This window comes from Suncus etruscus, chromosome 6, assembly GCF_024139225.1.
Source record: "Suncus etruscus isolate mSunEtr1 chromosome 6, mSunEtr1.pri.cur, whole genome shotgun sequence".
Classification (NCBI taxonomy): domain Eukaryota; kingdom Metazoa; phylum Chordata; class Mammalia; order Eulipotyphla; family Soricidae; genus Suncus; species Suncus etruscus.
In genome coordinates this window covers 107,503,318-107,520,178 of record NC_064853.1, presented here as the reverse complement: position 1 = coordinate 107,520,178, position 16,861 = coordinate 107,503,318, and the positions used below count along the sequence as shown (strand labels likewise).

Below are 16,861 nucleotides of genomic sequence, written 5' to 3'. Positions count from 1 at the left end.
CTGTCATCCCTATAGGAACATACCAACCTAGATGTCAATGTGTTATTAAGGTCATTTAATATTTAGAAACAAAAAAATATAACAGAATTGACAACTGACGACAAGAGCTTACTAAATCATCTGCCATTGTCTTAATAAATTCATTGGAGATAGAATATTTTTTACAAATTAGCTTGCACTATATTTTTTTTTACTTTCTTCCTTTTTTAATTTTCTTTCCTCTATTTTATTTGTATTTTCTTTCTATTCTTTTTAAAACAATTTTGCACTCACTTATGTGGAAACAAATGTATATATTTGTTTATCTAATGTACTTATTTGTTCATCTATTTTGCTAATATTTAACCTCATGTTTGATAGGATAAATTTGTTGGGTAGTTGCTCGTGACAATTACCTACCTGTGAGCATGCCTTCATTCACCACACAGCTTCCATCAATCAAAATAGCATCACACGGTAATGATAATTTTCCTGGAAGAATAAGAACATCTCCAGGAACCAAGAGACGGGACTCCAGCTCCTGCAAACCTACACAACAACAAAATTTCTGTGAATAGGTGAACTTGCCTTTTTTTTTTTTAACTTAAGAATAAAAGTGATTGAGAACTCTTTATCAACCTAGTGGTCAAGAACTACCCTGCATGTTCATTCACCTGATTCAAGCTTGATTCTTTTAACTACAATTTTCCAGAGAAACAGAATGGGATATTATTTCCTTGATCATAACAATATAATGCATTTTACCTTCTTCCTGGTACTTGTGACAAAGCTCTGCCCCAGAAGATATTTAAAGGCATTTGTCTATAATGGACTGTGCCTTTGATATTACCTACTCTTCTTGGCTGGCTTTCTGGCCCTCAGTACCACATTTCTCTTGAATTCAAAACTAGGGTAAACCAACCAGACAACTTCTACTGCCCCAGAGAGCAGCTTCTCACTCAGCACAAAAACACAAACATTCTACCCCAGGCTAATTCAGAACAAATGACAAGCATCTACCCAAACAACCATTTATAACTCACTCAAACCTGGGTACTAAATGAACAAAAGCCCTTGCAATGTGTGATGCAAGGGCTACTTGGTATGATAAGTTGGGGAAATAAAAAAGTCAGAAAATTTACAAGGTAATATTCAAATGAGTGCTAGATGAAACGCTGATGGTATTTCAAGTAATCAAGATATTAGATAGGAGCCAGGACTGGCATATGGGTGAGGCATGAGAAATAGGTGGCACAAAAATTTAATGAAGCATTTATTCTCAGGGCCTCATGGGGGAGAGGCAAGCATTTAAAAGATTTGCAAGCTCCTGAACTTTTTGTACCTTACACCTTACTTTTCTTCTTCTCGTATGCTTCACCTTAGCTCAATTAAAAAAATTTCATTTTTCTTGACTAATAACAGATAAGACTGATTCCACCCTGACATAGGATTCTAAAGGTAGCAGAACATAATACTTACCTTTGCCATTAACGGTGATTGTAACCTGGACTTTGTTGTGATCCTCCACCAGTTTGTGCAGCTTCACTGATTGCTACCAAGTTAAAGTCAACATTTTAATTTAGATGTTCTATAGCCTAAAAACCACCATATCAGTAGAGTAAATGCTATATCTACTCTCAGAGTCAAACAGTTCCAGGAAGATTCAAGCTCTGATTTGACTCTGTGGCTTTTCTACACTAGTCCCAAACCCACCAAACCCTTATTTGGAGCAGAAAATCCATTCACTTGTTCAATAATATTTAAATTCCAAGAAAACCAATACCCAGCCCGTGCCCAACAAGCTTTTAAGAAAGTAGGGCTTGGGGCCGGGCGGTGGCGCTAAAGGTAAGGTGCCTGCCTTACCTGCGCTACCCTAGGACGGACCACGGTTCGATCCCCCGGCGTCCCATATGGTCCCCCAAGCCAGGAGCGACTTCTGAGCGCATAGCCAGGAGTAACCCCTGAGCGTCACCGGGTGTGGCCCAAAAACCAAAAAAATAAAAATAAAAGAACTAAGAAATTTAAAAAAAAAAAAAAAAGAAAGTAGGGCTTCATTTAAATAATCCATTAATATGAAGAAGTAGACTAATAATAGTTTACCTCCTCCGTTTTCATCTCTGTTCCTTTGGAAAACAATAGAGCTGATTTTGATCTATAAATGACTTTCTATTATGAGAACTTGTGAATATTTAGACTGTGCTTTGATTACATGTAGAGTAGTCATACTTGATGAACTGGCAAGTTTTCACATGGATAATCACAATCCTACTTCTCTTTTCAGGTTCTACCCTGAAAAGGCTAAACCTCTTTTTCTCATCTGAAAGTGGAGATAATAATCATACTTATCTGAAAGGTTCTTTGGGTTAATTAACAATTATTATAGGTATACCTTTTAATAATACTCATGGCTGTGATAGTAGCTCAATGAATATAATAATGAATAAGAAAATCGTTTTCCAAAAACAATGTGAGTTTGTCAGTTGAGGAGGCTCTCTAGAGGTAGAATTAATTAAGATATGACCCTGTGCAAAACTTAGGGCCTGGATGCAGCCTTAAATAGAGGAAGCAGCATCTCCTAGGATAACTCAAGGCAAAACAAGGCAGAAGTGAAAGGGTGGTTTTGTTTACAAAGCTCCCTATTAGGACTATTGGGGTACATCTGCTGAGAGAAGAATCATGTCAAACTAGGTGGAAATGCAAGGAGATTAAAGATTTTTCTCTGTATGGATGTCAGTTACTTGGATAAGGAGGAGAGATCTAAATACTGTTAACAGTAAACACAGCTGAATTATTTCAAATATAAAACATTTTTGTTAGAATAAATTGTTTCTATCTATTCTATTGATGATATTTGATGTTACAGATGTTACCAAGCTCAAATATTGCATATAATTATCTAACTTTCCTCTTGAGGGAACATAACAAATTCTACATACATATTTATATAGAAAAATTATTTACTTCAATTTTGCATGAAATCTTAAACTTTAATTATTTGGATCAATTGAGTGGAAGCAGTTACATTACTTCTTGGTAAGTATTGTTGCTCAGGAAGTGCTAACTTGACTTTTTGAAATATGCCTATTTGAGTATCGTGTTAAAATTAATAAATCATCATTTCTGGCAGGACCATCAAGCTGTGTGTCAGACTTACCCACTGACCAATTCAGTACTTGCATGTTAGAAATTACTTTGTAGGTTAACTATCAACTCTGTAAATGGCTGGAATTAAATTGGTTCACTTCCAGTTTCCTTCATGTTCTAAATTGTATATTATTGACTTATTTTTTCTATCAAACATCTTTAAAAAGTCCTCTCCTTCAATGTAAAGCATATCCAAGGTATAGAAATTACTCCAGTGATCTATTTTTTAGCTTCTACTATGTGTTACAGACTATTGTATCTATCCCTTAGAATATATGGTTTCATACTCAATTTCATATTCAACCCCAAATAAATTTTTGAAGATTAAATAATGCAATTTGTGACACTTTGGATGGAACTGAAGGGTATCATATTAAATGAAGTAGGGAAGAGGACAAATACTGGATGTTCTCACTTATCTGTAGTATAAAGAGAAATAAGACAAGGTAACAGAAAATACAAAATGATCACATACTCTTGGACCTGGACCAAGGAAATGAGAACATCAGAGAAAGGGGTAGTTGCAGTACTAATGAAGAGATTAGCTGAATAATACAAGAACATTGGTCTAGGGTCTTGGACACTTTAGTAGGGAAGAGATAAGGAAAGAATCTGACCCAAAGTATAATAATTAATTTAGAATAATTAATTTTAAAAGCATTTTGTTAAAGAGGCAGGAGAGAGAAATAGAACATAGGATGATTGGTGGAGGGATGCTGATGGAATTAAATGGGAACACTGTATACCTGAAACTATTAAAAGTATTATAAAACACACTGCCAAGATTTTTATAAATAATAGTCCATTGAAAAATTATTTTTAATATTCATATGAAGAACAATAAAACCAATTAACTAAAAATCAGGGGCTTGAAATGTTAGAGTAACTTATCCACAATTTTTACTTACTAAATATTAAACTTAGCAATTAAACCCATGGTTTTCTGATTCAAAGTCTTTCTATTGATGAATATATTCTTCTAAAGTGTTTAAAAGTAGCTTTTTTCTGTTAGTAAGAGGAACATTAAACATCTTTCTACATAAATTTCCTTATTATCTTGCTTAGTGAACTCTTTCAGTCAGGACTATGATAATCTCAACTTAAGTGAATGATACTCAATACATTTGCAAGCGGTAAAGTGTGAATTAATAATGTTTGACTATAATTCTCAAAACTCCTCATGGCATAAAGTGGGATTTGTTTATCAAACAGCATTCTGGGAAACCTGTCACAATCTTATGCTTTTGCCTAAGCAAGTCTTTAGACTGTCTACTCCAGTTTTTTACTCAAAAAAAAAAAAATCTTCCTAATCCTTCACATTAAGCCCTGCTTAAATGTGACCTTTACTCAGTAAACCCCAACTTCTCCAGGATAAATTGTTCTGTTTGCTTTGTTTTTGCTAGCATATTAATCAAATTACGTTACAGCTTTTTTTTTTTTGTCTATAGTTTCCCCCCGAGAAGCAGTTTGAAGAAACAACCAGAAAACATCTTTATATGCCCGAGTTTATCACATAGTAGGCCCTCTGCAAATATTTATTTAAAAAGAATACAAAATAATTCTCCCAACAGCACTAGAGTAAGGTAATGTGGGCATTCTCTTTAAAGGAATCTACTCAAAAACTCTACAAACATGAGTTTCTATGACAATCAACCAACTTGGTGAGAGCCAGAGCAAGCTGTGATGCTTGCCGTAATTTTGAAGCTCAATGCTGAGTTTCATTGGCCCCCTCTGGTTTCTACAATCCCTATTGGGATCAGGATCAGTTTCCAAGGCTAATTTGCATATTGTTACTAATCAGCACCTGTTGCTCTGTGTGTCCTTGTGTCTGCCGTGGCTGGTTTTCCTCCAGAGATGAATAATGAGGGCATTAACCCAAGTGTCTCTGGAGTCTGACTCAAGCATAACTGAAAGCAAAGCACTATGGGCCAGATACTCCAGTACTACTTCAGTCACCAACTACCAAGTGTGGAGTCTGACACAGATCAATGTAAACATGGGTCAGTATTCATCTTTATACTCACACCTCCACCAAACTTTTTAAAAAGGATGTGCAATGATTTGACTCTTTGCTGACAGAAGGTAGGATAAGCTCTCTCTGTCTTACATGATATAGAGCTAGCATATATGACAGAAAATTTTTGTACCAATACTGCCAACACGTCCTTTGTTATCACTTTCAAAAGTATGCGTGTGTGTGTGTGTGTGTGTGTGTGTGTGTGTTTTAACTAGGTCTTTAATTCAGTGAAGGTAATGGCGTCCTTGAGAGCATCTCTATAAAATAATTTAGATCTAGTAATGGCTACTTTTTCCATTTTTACCTTCCATTCCAACAGCCTTTCCTCTTCTGCATTTTTTGTTAAAAATAATAAACATAATAAATACCACTAATTATTTACTATGCAAGAGTACTCATAGTTTACTTCGAGATTGATGTATTTGACTTGATATCAGAAAATGTAGCTGAGGTCCACAGCTACTGTTACTGACTATAAGCAAGCCAACTTATATCCCTTCTCTCTCTCTCTCTATCCTGCCTCTGGTAGAGGCACAATGTAACAATCCCATGTGTATCATTTTACAGTTTGCTGACCTCACAAGATTTAAATGTGGGAGCCCATTGAAAAGTGTAGGGTGTTAATTTATATTTTTGATTGAACAATTAGACTAAAATGAAGATCAAGTTTCAGGAAACTGGCCCAGTCGATATGCGCAAGATGACAGACAGGTTGGGTTGGATAAGATTGTTTGTTTCTCACAAATTCTATTTGCTAATGGGATTAGTGTCTGTTCTGCTTTACTTTCTTCTCTTTAAATAATATTTTCAAGTACTACAAAATCTGAAGTTCCAAATCACTGACTGGCTTGAACAAAAACATTTGATTCTATTAAAATATACAACGTAAGTGTTTACATTTTGGTAAGGATTTTAAAATGAATAATTAGCAAATTGCAAATAGAAAACACTAAAGCATAGAATTTTGGTAGACAAGAACTTTGTTTCTTTCTTTGGTTTGTTTAGGAACCATACCCAACCATTGGCTCCCTCTTCAGGGATCTCGCCTAGAGGGGCTCAAGGAACATGTAATGCCTGAGAACAAAACTGTGCTGGCCAAATGTAAGGCAAGCCTTTTACCTACTGTACTACTTCTCTGGCCCTTAGATCTTTATAAGCAAAGCAAGAAAACCAGAACTATTTAAAATACTTTTTATTCAAATTTAATATTAAAATTGGAAAGAAAGTAAATATTTGAATAAATTTAAATAAATTTCCCTATAAATATAAATATATATTATCTTGAAACATTTAAATATTAGTATATATTACTAGATACTGATTAGTATATTTGGGAAATTAGATTCTGTTGTATGTTGCTGATGGGAGAAAGGTTATTTCTTTTTTTTTTTTTTTTGGGCCACACCCGTTTGATGCTCAGGGGTTACTTCTGGTTAAGCACTCAGAAATTGCCCATGGCTTGCAGGGGATCATATGGGATGCCGGGGGATCACACCGCAAACCGCAGTCCTTCCTTGGCTAGCGCTTGCAAGGCAGACACCTTACCTCTAGCGCCACCTCGCCAAAGAAGGGTTATTTCTTTTAGGAAATATAGCAGCACCTATTAGACTCAAAATAACATTCTTTGCTTCGGCGACTTATTTTTAGATTGCTTTGCTAAAAAATACAAATATATAAGGACATACATAATGCAGAGTGTTTAATTCAATATGTAAGTAGTTATGTTTTAAGGAAAGTCCTTATTTTTCATAAATAAGAGAATGAACAGTCACAATGAATTTTACAAAAAATATTACATCAATTTTAGACACGATTTGGAATTATTTCTTGCTGTGTGACCATTATTATGCATCATGAAGAAAAATGCAATTTATGGATTATTTGGTAAGATCCTGTTCAGTAAGAAAAAATAATGGTAAAATTCTATTGAGTAAGAAAACATACGAATATAGGTAAAGTTGTAAATATGCTTGTACACCTGATGAACTATAGTGAAAAATATTCTCAAAAAATGATGACATTAATAAAAATAAATATATTTGGGATTTTAGTGTTTAAATTGATCCTTTAGTAGAATTCCCTGTAATAAATTTTCAATTCTTTAGAATATATAATAGCATGTTTTGAAATTCATAAATGTTTTCAATAATTTTTTATTTAAGTACCATGGTTACAAATTTGTTAGTACTTGAGTTTCAGTCATAAAATACACACCCTCCTTCATCCATGCAACTTTCATGCCAACAATGTCCCCATCCTTTGCTGTCTTTGAAACAGGCATTGTATTTCTCTTTCATATAAATGTATAGACAACTTATATACTCTGGTTACATTTATTTATTGGTCAAAAATGTCAAATTAAAGTATCTTACTAAAATATTGAAATAAAGAGAATATAGACTCTGTGGGCTGAAGAGATAGTGCAGAGGGTTAAGGACCTACCTTGCATGCAACCAACCTGGGTTTAATCCCCAGCATTCTATAACAGTCTATAAACCCCACTAGGAGTGATTCATGAATGGACAGGAGTAACCCTTGAGCATTACTGGGTGAGCTCAAGAACTACAAAAACTGTGTGTATGGGGCCGGAGAGATAGCATGGAGGTAAGGCGTTTGCCTTTCATGCAGGAGGTCATCGGTTCGAATCCCGGCGCCCCATATGGTCCCCTGTGCCTGCCAGGAGCAATTTCTGAGCCTGGAGCCAGGAATAACCCCTGAGCACTGCCAGGTGTGACCCAAAAACCAAAAAAAAAAAACCTGTGTGTATATATATATGTACATATACATATATAAACACGACTATTTTTATAGATATATAAATAAACATATATACATATATAAACAACATATAAATATAGATAGATATATAAACACATATAGATATATAAACACATATAGATATATAAATAAACATAGATATATGTTTATGTATCTATAGACATAGATATATGCATATATGGATATATGGATAATGTATATATATGCATATAAATGCATATGTGTATAGAGAATCAAATGTATTTTTCTTTCTCTTAATTTCCTGACAAAATTTTTATATATTTTTTTGGATTTATTGAAAAAAAGTTTACTTGAGTTCTAAATAAACAGATATTGTAAATAAATTTTAAGAGACTGAAATTTGTCATAAACATACAAATGAAAAATGTGCATGACAGAGACAGAACATAAGTTGAAGAAATTATGTGGAAATAGTATAGGAGATGTAGCACACCAAAGAGTAAGATCAAATCTACTTGGAAATGTGATTGCAGGTGACAGAACCTCAGCAAGCTAATTTAAACAGAAATGGGAATTTATGAGGATGCAGAGATGGTTTATGAAACAAACCCAAAGCCAGAAATCATGGGTGGCATTCAGGTATCAAGTTAAATATATCATTAAAGCAAAGTTTCTTCCAAAACCAGAACCTAGAAATTCAATTTGACCTCTTCTCATAATATACTTTCATCAAATGATACTGGTAAAACATTACAATTAGTTTCCCACCATAATTAAGCAGAATGTGTAAGATCTCTTATTGTCTTGATGTCTGCATTCACAATTTTGTTCGTGTGTTCAGGGTTTGACAGAAGTAGAAATAATAGCTCAGCAGTAGAGCATTTGCCTTGAATGTGTGATGCCCTTGGTTCTGTCTGCAGCACCTCCACCTTCCTACACATATACACAGAGTTCACCTGTGTCATTAAAAAAAGAAGAAGAATCCTTCTGTGACTTACTCTTCAATTCCACATATCTCTGTTTAATATTTTATTTCCAGGTCTTGTTTTCAAATTCTTCAAGTACCTACTGTCTTACTTTCATAACTCATCAAACAGCTCATAATTCATATTTATAAGTTCATAAACTAGAGACAATGTCAGTGTTTAATATTTGTTGACTGACTGAAATGCAGTAAGTATGAAAGGTCTCTTTCAATCAAGTTAGTTTTAACACCGACAGATCTGACTCCTGGCAGAGTTTTCTCTGCACACAGCTCTAATCCAAATTGACCCTCACACTTACGTTTGACTTTCAACCTTGGCTCTGGAACTCCTTTGGAAAGGATGTTCTGCTAAGTAAATATTCACATACAGTAGAGTTATTTTCTTTTATGAGGTGCCAGAAAGACTGTCACAAACCCTTTCTTGTGACTAGCAACAAGCTCCAGACATCTTAGTTTTCTCTTAGATGAATTTGAGACTGCATAGTTTTAACATTTCAATAGTTGGCAGGTTAACACAAGTACCAATGCTCCTCATGTCTAAGCGACTAATTCTACCATCAAATTGTCAAAAATAAAGCACTTACATAGAGATAGTTTTTGTGAGTTTCTCATGATTCATTCTAAAGCATCTTAAATAAAGTAGCAAAAGAGTTTTGGAAAAAAATACTTTGGCGAGCTGAGATGTAGAGGACCATGGAACTGTTCATCATATGCAACTAAATTACATTTCAAAATATTTTTCATCATTTACATGACAATTTCCCATTTAAAAAAATAAAATACCATTTGAAATAATTATAGAGGAGCAATTATGTTAAGTGAACAATAATGAACTATAATGAGAATATACCTTAAAAAGAAGTCTAGGAATCAGGCAGCCAGTCCAAAAGAGGTTATAAGTATTAGGAGAAATTGTAAAACTCTTTAAAATCATGGTCTTCTTAATACTGTGCTTACATTATAAAACAGTTAAATGATCTAGTTAAAAAGTTAACTAGACCCTATGATGAGACAAGGTTTAACTATAAAAGAAAATAGCATATTTTGCAAGGTAAAGGAGCATAGCTGAATAAAGCTATAAAGAAAGAGGCTTCAGGGACAGTAAAGCATGTTGGCACTGCCACTTTCTCATTCCAGTTGATCCACCAAGAATCTCTGAGGGATATTGACATGAATATTAGTAAAGTGAAAGTCACTCTCTTCATCTGAGATCAAGGGTCTTGAAAAAAATTTATCTGGCAATGTCCATCTTTATTACATTGCAGAATCATTGTATATAAGGGATGTATATAAGGAATATAATCAAATATTATTTTATGAGTATGGTTGTTTTCAATGTTAGTCATGCACGGAGGTTGTGGCAATATAAGATACTATAAAATGAGAAATGATTACTTCAAGTTCAGCAGTGCTGACAGATAATGAGAAATTTGCAAACCAGCAATGGTCTATAGACTCTAATTTCAGTAGTATGTAGTAAAGTAAGCTTAAAAGAGAAAAACAGATTCCCTGATTAGTATTTGTGTACCTGGATCCATCTATGTCTAAAGTAATATCAGCCTTGAAAAATTTTATGTGAGCTGTTTTATTTATCTCAAGTTGGATTTCTATCCCTGTAAATGAAAAGATATTTGACTAATGTGCATGACTAGGATGTTATCCCTCATTCTTCTAAAACTCTGACCATCCCAACATTCTGTCCCACATGCTCAGGCACAACTTCAGACTCCTTCAAAACATCACATTCAAGACAGCCTTCATCTGATAATCAGAATTGACAACGATGTTCAAATCTAAATGGTATTTCTGAAGCTCTCCTTCTAAGATCCCAGATTTAGTAAACACTTGCTTTTTGCCTTTCTATGGCTTATGTTTAACAAAGCAACTCCTTGGTTTCATGGAAATTTCATGTGTTTTGCTTTAGGTAAAGCCAGAATCAATATAGAATCCAACCAAGATTTCACTTCTTACCTGTCGTAAATCATAGACGCTTAAGTTAATAGACAAAACAGTCAGGATAATGATGGCCACAGAATATTCTGTGTATCCTTGAGACAGCCACAATGTTAGTGTAAATGCTTGGAATATATAAAATGGATTTAAAACCTGCAAGTACAAAAACAGCAATTTAGGTTAATAATATCACTGCTTTATATAATGGTTTCCCCCATTTATTATAACATACGAGACCCACTAATGTTTAATAATCAACTTAGCACTCCATTAATTTTGATGGTGACAATATCAAGCACACAGAAAGTAATTTAATGTAAAAAAATAATTTCAACTATTTAAAGTCATTCTCACAAATTAATCACTCTCATTTATTTGAATTTTTAAAAACATTTTACTAGGCCAGACCTCAAAAATACAGTATAAGGTGTGCAATCTCAGAGAGTCAGTGGAAATGCGCCACCATGTCCACCCCAGCAACAACACCCTACACAGGAAAAGTTATTGATGCAAGAGTAATTTTGTGTTGTGGTATGTAGTAATTGTAGTATGTAGTAATTTTGTGTTGTAGTGTGTAACCAATATACATTATTTTGTTCTTGATAAAGGGGCAGACTTTGGGATTTGTGGGATGGGTTTAGTGCTGTACCATTGAATGCCAAAATAACTCTATATGAACAACTATATAAGTGACATTATTTAAATAAAGTTAAAAAATAATAAATATGCTCCAAAATATTTCTTTGAGCACATCAGAGATCAATCAGTTTATGCCTGGTTCCAGGCACTGCTTTCAGTTCCTGAAGTACTGTCAGCAATGATCCATGATCACAGAGCCAGGAATAAGCCCTGAACAAACCTGGGAGTAGCTAATAGCTCTCCCCCAACCCCCAAATATTTTACCATTTTAAAAGAAGATTTACTTTATAAAACAAATTAACCCACAATGGAGGAGAAACATGAATCAGCCTTCTTTTTCATCTATTTTTCATCTATTCACATATTGTAGTTAGAGTGTGACAATGAATGATTCTACTCTTATGTACATCATTTTACTGTTTGATTGTTTTCATTCTTTTATTGGTTTTGGTTTGGGTTTTAGGGGGTCACACACAACTGTGCTCTACACTTTTTCCTGGTTCTGTACTCAAAGATCAACTCCTGGTCGTGTTAGGGGACCATATGGTCTGCTAGGGATTGAACTAAAATGTCTGTGTGCAATGTAAAAAATGTCCTTTCTGTGCTATTTGTCCAAACTCTATGTATATCATTCTGAAACAATATATTTTTATGCCACAGAACTTAGTAATATCAGCACAGGTTTGAACAAAAAACAATGGAGAAGTCTTATCCAGACCTACAGTGAAAATCATAAGCAGCCCCCAAATAGATCATTCAGGCAAGCATTCCTGATAATACCTTCAATATTTTTATTTACTCAATTTCATAAGTTTGATCCTGCTGATGCTACCATTTCTGAAATTAGGTTAATCTCTATCTATGTTTCAAGAGTTTTATAAGTCCTGGGCTGGAGTAATAGTACAGTGGTAAGGCATTTGCCTTGCAAGCAGGTGACTCAGGATGGACCTGGGTTCAATCCCCAGAGTCCTATATTGTTCTCCAAACCTTCCAGGAATGATTTCTGAGCACAGAGCCATGAGTTACCCTTGAGCACTGCCAAGTGTTGCCCACCAAAATAAAAGAAAATCATAGGGGCCAGAGCAGTGGTGCAAGTGGTAAAGCTTTTGCCTTGCACATGCTAACCTAGGACGGACGGCAGTTGGATCACCCTGCATCCTATATGGTCCCCCAAGCCAGGAGTGATTTCTGAGCACATAGCCAGGAGTAAACCCTGAGCGTCACTGGGTATGGTCCCAAAACAAAAACACAAAAACAAAACAAAACAAAGAGTTTCATAAATCCTAGATATGTTTTGTACACTAAAGAAGTTTTTTGTTATTTAATGTTTCCAATTATTTCTACAACGTGATTTTCTTACAAATTATAGCTTTTATATGTACTTGGTATAAATGTTCTAATTATAGATTGTAAACCAATGATAAAACAATTTATTTTTGAGAGTTCATTAGCAGTTATATTTGTGAAAAATATTGAATCACCAATAAAGTCATTACTACAATATTCAAAGGTTTAGTTCCCTTCCCCCCTTTTTTGAGATTGGAGAAACACTAAAAGAAAAATAAAATAAAATAAAATAAAATAATGTTTGTGTGTGTGCCAGGTGTCATTAGCATAGGCACAGCAAAATATTTGATCGAAAGGAAAGACCTTTTGCCTAAAAACAGGGAGATCTTACCCCCAAGGTATTTTGGCATAAGACCAATTCAAGGCTCCAGGCATATTAGGTTGTCCAACCCCATAATCATTCTTGGTAGTCAGAAAACAATTTTAAGTTTATATAAACACAGTAGAAATTGATTAAATACTTATAGAAGAAACACTGTGATCAGAATTAATCTAGCTTCTTAATATTATATTGAAATAAAATGCTGTTTTTACATGCACTTTTTTATTATAGGCCTAGTAAATAAATGTCTTATGATACTAACGTGTATTTGTTTTAGAAAAACAAGTCCTACATTTCTTGGAAAAATAAGCAGAATATCTGGAAACATTTGATTTTTTATATTTTAAGTGCAGCAAATCTTCCAGATTCAATTTTTCTAAAGGGTTTCCTTCAATTGGAATCAGGGATAGCAGAGAATAGGATCAGAGGAAGTCGCAGTTCCTGTCAATCCCTTGTTTTTATATTTTCTTTTGGATTAAGTGTCCTAGATTTGGTACATCACAATCTGCATGAGAGAGTGCTTGGTATTGAATGGGGGATTATATTCCTGGATCTTTCCTGACTGAGTGTTAGTCATCATTGCTTTTGAGTCCTCAGTTTTCATGTTTATTAAACAAGTAGATTGAAATAGATGGTGTCTCTACTTCTGAATTTGAAAATAGAATGGGAAAGACTCATACTCTTTTCCAAATAAATTAGATTTATACCTAGAAAACCCTGTAGCAATTTAAAAATACACTTGAAAAAGAAGTTTTAAAAGCTATCAGTCTTTGAATAGAGAGGGAGATTACATATATATCGGAGAAGTTATTGAGAAATCTCAGGATATTCCTTTTAAATTTGCTGTGGACTTAAAAAGACACTTTAAAAACAGACCTACAAAAATGCATCTGATTATGCTGAAAAGCAAAATGACCATCTCTGAAATGAGAAATAAACTGAAACCATGTAGTGATGGGTAGGTACTAAAGAAAATCAGCCTACTGGGTTCCAGAAAATTGTACATAGTGATTAGGAATTCAGTTCTACTGGGAATGCTCCAGAAGCCATACAGAACAAAATACAGATTGGCATATAAAATCATTGGTACCAATAAATTTCTCCTGCCCTATGGTAGAGGTAGAGAAAAGTCACACTAGGCTCATCAGCAGAGAGTGGAATGGAAAAGAAGAAAGGAATCGGGCTGGAGAGTTAGTGCATTAGGCCTTGCATGTCACTGGCCCAAGTTTGATCCCAAGTTTGATACTGTACCTGACACCTCTGCAAGTAAATCCCTAAGTGAACAGTCAGGAGTAGGCCCCAGATAAAGGCAGGTGTGACCCAAAATCACAAAGAAAATGGAAAGAAACAAAAGGAGAAAAGAATTCTCAGTGTACCGCCCAGCAGGGGTCTCAAACTCAATTTACCTGGGGGGGGGGCGCCGCAGGAGGCAAAGTCGGGGTGATCCTTGAGTGCAAAGTCAGTAGTAAGCTTTGAACATTGGGTGGAGGTGTGACCCAAACAAATAAAACAAAACAAAACAAAACAAAAAAAGATTCCACTAGGGCAGGGCCACAAAATGTTGTATGGAGGGCCGCAAACGGCCCGCTGGCCGAGAGTTTGAGACCCGAGCCTGCATATAACAGATCTTCAGGGAGCCAAAACCAAACCTCCAATATAGGCTCCTGTTCTGAGGTAAAACCTGGGGACTGGAAGAGATAAATGCAAAACCATTGGAGATTAAAGGGAGGGAGGGAGGGAGGGAGGGAGGGAGGGAGGGAGGGAGGGAGGGAGGGAGGGAGGGGGAGATAGAAAGGGAGGGAGGGATTTCAAAGCACTTGAGAATTCCTGAGAACTTGGATACTGCATGCACTGTACACAGGCAGGCAGGAAGCCTTTGTTTTACCTTTAGTATCTCATGGTCCACCAGCACTACCCAAATACCACTCCTGGAGGAGTCTCTAAGCATTGATAGAGATCTGACCATGCAACCAAACCAAAGTAAAACAAAAGTAACCTAAGATAATAATCTTTAAAAAAAACAACAACAAGGTAGCTTACCTGTTTAACAAGCAGCTTCCATATAGGCTGGATTTCCACCTCAATGGCATTGGGCCCACATACTAATCTTCTGCGGGAGATACAGCAACTATTAATGTTGTAAGCCACATAACAGGTAAGCACAGAGCAAATAAAGCAGAAGTAATTTCCAAACTGTTTAGAGATTTCTATCTTCAATCAAAACCTAGGTGCATACCTAACATATAATAACATGCTTTTAACAAAAGCCAATTCAGGATGAACCATATTTTTTTCTGATTTAAAAATATGTCATAAGTATAACTCAAGACTTAAGTTACAAGTCATTGAGTTATTTAAAAAAAGATGGATTCTGTTAAGAGTAATTTAAAAATGCATAAGTATGAATATAGTTACAGAGTTTCTACTGTTTTGTAAGTTAGAGATCATAGCTAATTTACCATGGAATCTTCAGCAGCTGGAATAAATCCCTAATAAATGAATTAAACAAGCATAAATAAATAAATTTACAGACTAGAAAGTGTTATATCATCTTCAAGGCTAACACCTTGTAAACCCACACATATATACCATCAAAAAAAGACCTCTTGTTTAGACTGTATTTTATAATTTAGAAAGAATCTGGTTGTAAATTTGACCCTAAATAGAGTTGAAAGAGCTAATAAGCTCATCTTGTCAATGGAAAAACTATTCGGTGCAAATAATTTAGACACATCTAATACATTTTGGGGAGTGGTAGGGAGGGACTCTCAAGCTATGCACAGGAGGCCTGGAGATCCCTCCCGCCTAATAAAGCTCTGATCTCTGCCAGCCTGGCAGGTTCAATGGTCAGACCTGAAGATGCAGTGCTGATCTAGGCCTGTGGTGCTGAGCATTATCTGAGCTACCCCAGCAGTGCTCAGATGATTCCAGGTTTATACCCATCAGTGCTCCAAAGACTATGTCAGTTGTAATAAAGAGAAGTTTTGATCCCTATACTATCTCTCTAGCTTCTATAACCAATATACATGCTAATTAGAGATAACAATGTTAGAAACTTCATAGTCATATATATATATATATATGTATGTATATATATAATCTCATTTAACCATCATATTATTCCTATAAGATTTCATTTTATTGGCACCAGACATCAATGGATTGGAGTAGATAGTTTGTACACAGGAGCTCTAGGTTTGATCCCAGGGAATACAGAGCCCCCAGAGTACTGCTGTGAGACACCACAATGTACCAAGTCAGGATTATCCCCTTTTACTTCAGCACAACCAGGTCTACCCACCAATTAAATAAGTAATCATCACTATAATAAATGAAACTCAAGGTGAGGTGAACTATGTATTTTCCAGGTTCTCAGAGCTAGAAAAAAGCAGAAATAGTCTTCATACCAATGTCTCTAGGACCCTCCCACAATGTAATATCACAGTGATAAAAACTGGCATGTTGGATCTTTCTTTAATCTAAGGTGAAACTAAGGGTTCAACAATTAAAACTGAAATGTATACAAAGATTAAAACTGAAAGTTGTACAGGGATTAAAACAGAGTTGCTAGAGCTCAAAGTCATGTTTTTCCAAATACAATGGTTATTTGCAAGGGTCAGAGAAGGCTCATATTAAGGTCTTCTGATTCCATGAAAAGATGGACTTGGAGATGGTGGGAGAACATGCATCTCCGAATATTGTTGGCTTTACAGCCTTACACTGGGAGAGACTGTCA

General features: G+C 35.1%; 1 protein-coding gene across 1 annotated transcript in view; it reads right to left on the bottom strand.

Annotated features, from left to right (window-relative positions):
* ATP13A5 (ATPase 13A5) overlaps positions 1-16,861 on the bottom strand; it is a 140,534-nt gene that overhangs the window by 91,845 nt on the left and 31,828 nt on the right. Inside the window, exons 6-9 of the mRNA XM_049775922.1 lie at positions 15,166-15,235; positions 10,836-10,970; positions 1,459-1,531; positions 400-528 (exon numbers count right to left, since the gene is read on the bottom strand). Coding sequence (XP_049631879.1) covers positions 400-528; positions 1,459-1,531; positions 10,836-10,970; positions 15,166-15,235 — 407 coding nt within the window. The remainder of the gene's footprint in view (positions 1-399; positions 529-1,458; positions 1,532-10,835; positions 10,971-15,165; positions 15,236-16,861) is intronic.